The sequence below is a fragment of the Populus alba genome, chromosome 2 (assembly GCF_005239225.2).
Source record: "Populus alba chromosome 2, ASM523922v2, whole genome shotgun sequence".
Taxonomy (NCBI): Eukaryota; Viridiplantae; Streptophyta; class Magnoliopsida; order Malpighiales; family Salicaceae; genus Populus; species Populus alba.
In genome coordinates this window covers 20,222,977-20,229,977 of record NC_133285.1, presented here as the reverse complement: position 1 = coordinate 20,229,977, position 7,001 = coordinate 20,222,977, and the positions used below count along the sequence as shown (strand labels likewise).

At 30.5% G+C, this 7,001-nt stretch overlaps 1 protein-coding gene across 1 annotated transcript; it reads left to right on the top strand.

The window, feature by feature from the left end:
• The first annotated feature begins 5,700 nt into the window (after window positions 1-5,700).
• On the top strand, window positions 5,701-6,349 carry LOC118062772 (monothiol glutaredoxin-S6). Its single transcript, XM_035076619.2, has one exon. It carries the CDS (start codon window positions 5,789-5,791, stop codon window positions 6,104-6,106), a length of 318 nt encoding a protein of 105 aa, XP_034932510.1. The 5' UTR covers window positions 5,701-5,788; the 3' UTR covers window positions 6,107-6,349.
• Window positions 6,350-7,001: the final 652 nt, after the last annotated feature.

The following is a 7,001-nucleotide window of genomic DNA, read 5'->3' as shown; positions in this document are numbered from 1 at the left end:
GCACCTTCTCCAATTTTATTCAATGGCAAATTTATATTATTTAACATAAGGATTCTTAGTCATTAAATGAATTATATTGGCAATCCTGTAAATAATTAAATTTCAATTTTTTTTTTAGGAGGATCTTAAGTCATAGCAAGCATATAAAATTTGGGATATAAAGTGTAATTTTTTAAACAATATCGGGTGATCACAATTTGGGACTAATTTATAGTATGTTAAGGATAATTTTTTTTTTTTATGCCAATCTATTTTCTAGACTTAGGTTTGAGTTTATAATTCCTTTACCTTTAAGGAATTATTTTTCACTAGCCCATTAGTTTGCCTAACCCATGTACAAAAATTGGATTAGTTAGTCTTATTGTTCATCAACTTGAACAATTGTTTAAATACTAAAAACCTATCTTTAAGGCAAAATCTATTAGACTTAATAATGTTTTATTACAGGTATCTAAAAATTGATGGAATTTATTTTGATAATTATCATAATTAGTTTTATATCATTGTGTTCCAAAATATAGTCTGAAAGGGGGATAAAAGGAGAGTGTACTAGGTTTTTGACATGTTTTTTGTACTTTTCTTTGTCACCACTTTTTTTAGTTTATTATATAATGTTTTAAACTTGGTTTTTTTTTCTTCTTAATTTTGCTCCTATTTTGGAGCTTAATTTAACTCATTGTGGAGAAATGGAGAAATATGAGAGTACTATTTTTTTTAGTTATATAACTTGTTTAAAAATGCATCTAAATAAAATGGTGTTGTTGGAGTTTTGAAAGGTTATTTGCAAACATCATGTTTGTACCAAATAATGAGTAAATATCCTACAGTGGTTTTGTTTAAATATAAATTCACTACATGCTTAATATGCATGCTAGCATTAATTTCTTATTCTGGTTAGAAATTTTTCTTGAGATATATTTTTCCATGCTATATATTATGCTCATTAGTATAATATTTTTGGATAACTTTTGAAATATGAATAGTTGTTGCGATGTCGCAGTCATACAAATTAATTACCCTAACTTAAAATATAACATACAAGATAGTATAGAGCAAGCAAGGGATTGATCCCACGAGAAAGGTTCAAGTTAGATTTTTTATGTTAGATGATATGCACTTGGGGAGGGGGGGGTTTGGACGTTATCTAAATTAAAGAAAAAAAAAAACAGAAAACTATCAAGTGAAATTAAATAAAATCAAAAAATTATCAAAAGAACAAACCTTGGTCGCAAGTAAACATTCACCTACGGAAATTAGAACTGATCATGGAAACGATACATCAATTTATATTCTGAATATTTATCTCTTCTTAACACTGGTTAGTTAATGCATTCATCGTATAACTAACCGTAACAATCAAATAACTACAGTATTCGCACTAGTAATTTAATTTAATGGCAGCCTTAAGAACTAGATAAATTGATTAATCAAGAAAACATAATTGTCTGTATTCTATGTTTGAGTTGATTGAATGTTCTCTCTAAGATTAATAACATAGATCCGAAAAAATTATTAAACTCAGTTTCTTAACAATTTCATATACTAAAACTCCGGTTTTGATATCAAACTTAACAATATATTATCTACAATAATAACTTAAAGTCCACTTTAGCAATTTAAATAAACAATCATAGAAAAAATAAGCATAGGAGAACAAACATACTCATCATATAAACTAAAAAAAGAAGGTAAAATAAATCTCACAGTTCTTGAAATCCGAAGGTTTTTGTGTCATTGCAACCAAAACAACGAGTTTAGCTTTGCATCTTTGTTGAATAACTAATAAAAAAGAAGAAGGAATGCATGATTTCGGGTTTCTTAGATGAAGGGGGCATTTTTCTCTTCTTGGCTGGCTCCCCCTTCTCTTCTCTCATTCTTTTTATATCTTAGAAAACCCTAGTCTCTATTTTACAAAATAGTCCTCTCTTAAGTAGACAGTTTATATTTAAGCACTTCAATAACTATTTTCCTAAAAAAAAAAAAATAGCCTTGCATGAAAACTTCAAGATTTGACTTAGAGGAGATAAATTACTGAAATAAAAACTTGGATATCAGTTTAGATCCTTCAAAACATAATTTGAAATCGTTTCTTCACAAAACTTGTTTGCTGACAGAATTCAGTTGTCATCTTTTAAAAATCATATCCCCCTCATAGGACATCTTTTTGGGTTGAAATTTGGAGCATTGATAGAAATTTGTGTACGGAATGAAAAAAAAATTGAGTTTGCATCAATTAGACTTTTGTAGCTTCATATATTCAAGTCGGAATAGATGAAAGTCAACACTAACATATTGTGAGATTTGATTTTGAAGGCTGTGATTTTTATGCTTTTCCTTATTTTATTTTCTTACCTTAAATATCTAGAAAGGTATGGATGTTAGCTTTTTAATGCCACTAGAATCATTTCATTTTGACCTCTAGAGCTTACACTCTGAACAAAACATCGACTGAAGGTCAAACTTGTCAATTACCTTCAATTTACTTATTTTTGCATCTTTCATCCAAAAATACATTCAAAACATAAAACAAAGAATATCAAGGCATTTTATATATAAAACATAGACAAAACACTAGTTAAATGTGAGTAAAATTATCGAATAATATGGTTGGATCAATAACAAATGTCATGATCAAGAAAAGTAAGGTGCTTGTATCTACCTGAAGAATATATATCATGATATTGAAATTCATCTTGTTGTCATGAGCAATCTTGATTAACTAGAGATTTAGCGAATAATTTATATCTTGATAAGAATATTTATCCTAGCATATAATTGTTGTGACTTTATATAGAATTTTCTACGTGACATGCGTATATTGTGTTGTACTAGCATGATTACATACATTACTGAAAGGTGAAATGAATTAAATTTTGTCATTATCGTCTGTAAAAGCATCAAATGTGGATACGCAGCATATTAATAAATCTATTTTCACATATATATATCTTTTATAAATTGTATTTCCATATTAATAAATCCTTCTACTTATTTTCTTTGATATTTAAATAAGTATTTTCATTCAAACCAAGAAGATAAAAGTTTAATTGGACTAACAAGTAAGATATACATGTGCTACTCATTACTTTTATGATTGAGCTATATTATTGATAGAAATCTCTGGTCAATTTAATCATATATTAAAAGAAAAAAACGAATAGGTCAGCTCAATATTTGACATTTACATTAAGATAGAAGGGCTTATTTAAGAAACGAAGGATAAGCATGAGGGTCACATAAAAAAAATAAATTAAAGAGAAGCTAGCCACATTAATAAAATAATTAAGAAAGAAAAAGGGACTTGGTGGAATGAAATTGATGAAAGTTGGATATTTTGCTAAGATCTCAAGAAGCTGAAACCATATCTGTGATTCTAGGAACCGTCCTTTCTCTTGTTTTGCCTTTTTCTCATATTCCATCTCTAGACGATCCTAAATGACTCACCAAAGTTGATGAGTTCTTAAATACTTATCCTCTGATCTGTCATTTTCCTGTCTATAGACGTAATTGTTGATGTCTGGAAAGAGCTAGCTCTAATATATATATATATATATATTTCAATCTATAATTTTCGTTAAATTTAGAATTATTAATGACTGCAGGTTCTATAATTACATTCACAGAGCGAGCATATACATGATACATCGTAAAGAGAGTAATTAAGACAGCGTATCATGACATGATTTGTGCATTAAACTGATGGGAAATAGTTATTAGCAGCTGAATTGGAGGCAAAACACAATACTCAAATGACCATCTAATCTAGGCTTGGGCTTTATTTCACGATCAAGTCAGCTATGCAAGCGGATGATCATGATCCTCCATACCTTCTGTCGTTTTTTCTTTCCGGGCGGCAGATATAGCTTGTAACAGACATTTACATAAACAGACATTTTGGATATGAACACTAGCAAGCTAATATTCAAATATCGAGGGTCAATCCCCCAGTAGCATTTCTTAACTAAGACAGCAAGTTGCACGTGAGAATATGGCACTAGAAGGTAGAAGTCACAGCAAGTTGCACGTGAGAATATGGCACTAGAATGTAGAAGTCACAGCAAGTTGCACGAATAACACGAGGGCAATGATATAGTATAATTTATTCGCAGTCACCCTGTCTTTTCTGATTGCTCATCAGGATGTCTTCGTACTATATTATTCTAGGTTCTGCAATGTGTAGAAATTGATAATGTGGTGGCTCCACACGGTACCTTGTATATTTTGTTTAGTAGAGTGGGAGAATTTGGATTGTTTGTTATTCCATTCTTGGTAATTAATTATAGATAAAATTCTTACAATGATAAAAAGTATCCTGGTGCACAATCTAAATTTATTGATTTATCGGTAGTTTTCTCTAGTGAAAGATAGATTTCAAACTTGGGTTTGGAATTTTCTTTTTTTTAGCATAACATGCAGTGTTTAGCTTATAAAAAATAATCTTGTTTTTGACAGGGTGTATCAGATTAAGATTTAAGTTTCTTTTCGATCTTATATAAATTATCAGTTTGTCTAAAGTATAGCAAATCTAATTTTAACCAACTACATATTAACAATCTTTATTTGTAGTGCAAACAATATTTTGATATAAATAAATATATATCATTAATTCAATTGTTCTTTCCTATCTTATTTATAATACAAATATATATTTTTTTTTTTATAAATAGTCATTTAACTTTTCATGTTACCTTCTAAATGAAAAAAAAAAAAACCCAGTAAGAGGTTTTTGTTTCATGGCCATGCTATCATGGGCGAGTGCTGTCTTTCTAAATGCATCATTTTTTTTGTTTTTATATTTTTTGCAATTCCGTTTTCTTCTATTTCAACTTGTGCGAATCTTGCTATATATACAGAAAGTGTCCTATTCAAATGGATAAACCCAATTATATATCAACCTCAGCGAGCAGATATTGCTCAAAATATGATAGAAATGGAGCTCTATGGTTTTGAAACAGGGAAAATCTAAGAAAAGAAAAATTGCATCCTGGACTATTCAACCCATAGCTTACCACACGATACCATGACAAAAAATAAAATAAAATAAAAATAAAAAAATAAAAACTATTAGCATATAGCATATTGGTCAGTTTGAATCAGTTAGAAATGTGATGTATGAACTTTTTAGAAAAATAAATTTTTTAGTTAATTTTTTTATTCAATATTATTAAATTTCTCAAGTTTTTTCTATATAAATTATTATATATAAATAGACTTTGATAAATAAAAATTAAATGTTTTATCATGTTATTAAATTTTATAAATTTTAAATTATAATTTAATTATGTTATGCTTCATTTACAACTTCGTCAAATTGCTTCAAGCAAGTGACAGATTTTTACTTTTTTTATCAAGAAATTCAAGTAAAAACAAATTAAAATTTAACTTAATTGACTAGTTTGTTTTTAAGAAATTACAGATTCAAGTTTTACAAATCACAAAATCATTAAAAATTTATATAATTATTAATTTTAAAATTTATAAAATTTAATCGAGATATGTATATACCATCAAATGCACATATTAATCTAAAATTAAAAAAAAAAATTAGGCAACTTGAGAGGATTGCATCTTTTTAACAGTTAATGTCAGACCCTCGTATTCTATCATGCAGGAAACAGTACTGTGGAAGCCTATCATTTCAGAAGGACTCTATAAATAGCCTCCATAGGTGTTCAATCTCCTCATAGAAAAGCCTTTTAGACTCTAACAATTCTCATCAACATACACCCTTCGCACACCTTCTAAAGCCTCACAACAACCGCTTCAAACTCTTTCAATCATCGTGAAAATGGACTTGGTGAATGTAATGATTCAAGGAAAGCCAGTCGTGATTTTCAGGAAGAGTTCTTGCTGCATGAGCCACTCCGTCGAGTCACTTATACGTGGATTTGGAGCAAATCTAACTGTTTATGAGCTCGACAGAATAACAAATGGACAACAAATTGAAAGGGCACTAGTGCAGCTGGGGTTTCGACAGAGCTTACCCGCTGTGTTCATAGGCCAGCAGCTGGTTGGCAATGAAAGGCAGGTGATGAGCCTCCACGTCCAGAACCAGCTAGCACCATTGCTTATACAAGCAGGTGCTATATGGATGTGGAATAAGTAGTTTCTCACTGACATATATAGGGCACGGATCAATATCATGCTGCTGAACATTTTGATAAGCTACTACTTTTTGTTTTTTGTTTTCAGTTTTCCCCAAGTAGGCGAAAAGTTATAAGAGGCACGGCTCAGGACCTCTTTCTGTTTTTAAATTTTCATTACAACTTCCACGCATCTATTCTGTGTATAATAAGGATGCACTACTTTTGTTACTTTCCTCGGGCTCAAAACCAAGTATTTGGGTGCACATACGGGTATGTGAGATAAAGAGCATGAGCATTTTGTTTGAGGATAACAAGGGCGGGGAATTGGACTTGTGAAGGTGAACATTTCCCAACCCTTTTTTTTCAATAAATGAGAATTTTCATTAGTAAAGCTGTTCATTGCTGTCATTCCCAAAGTGACACAAGTTAGAGTAGGTAGCATTAATTTGTGATCGCCACCTAAAGAAGCTTAGTGCCATACAATCTGTGCTGAACTTTGCACAGTTTTCCTGACAATCATTCATTCTGTGGCACAACCTGAATCGTGGAGTTTGTTGTGGCTTACATTTCATATGAAATGTATATCAGAAACACGCTCCTGATTAAAATTGCTGGAAATTTCCTCTGTTGCTGATGTTTTTTAACCTATTGTAATTTAGTCACCCAGCAGCAGCTTCTATTTCACAAAGTGGCAGCAGAATCCGCCATGCTTTTTAGTTAGATAGCCATGTAAAAAGCATGTGATCACGAAATATGATCTTGATTTTTCTGCTTTTGGTAGTTATTTGGGTAGCTAGACAATAAAACAGTGTCTTGAAAAATGCATTAGCCCTCAAAGTAGCCTTCACAAAAAGCCAACCTACACCGTCGGGCTAAAATTCCAGGTTAAATATGTAGAATTATGGAAATAAATGC

Coding starts and splice junctions, on each gene's coding strand:
- LOC118062772 (XM_035076619.2), top strand. CDS start 5,789: ATGGACTTGGTGAATGTAATGATTCAAGGAAAGCCAGTCGTGATTTTC.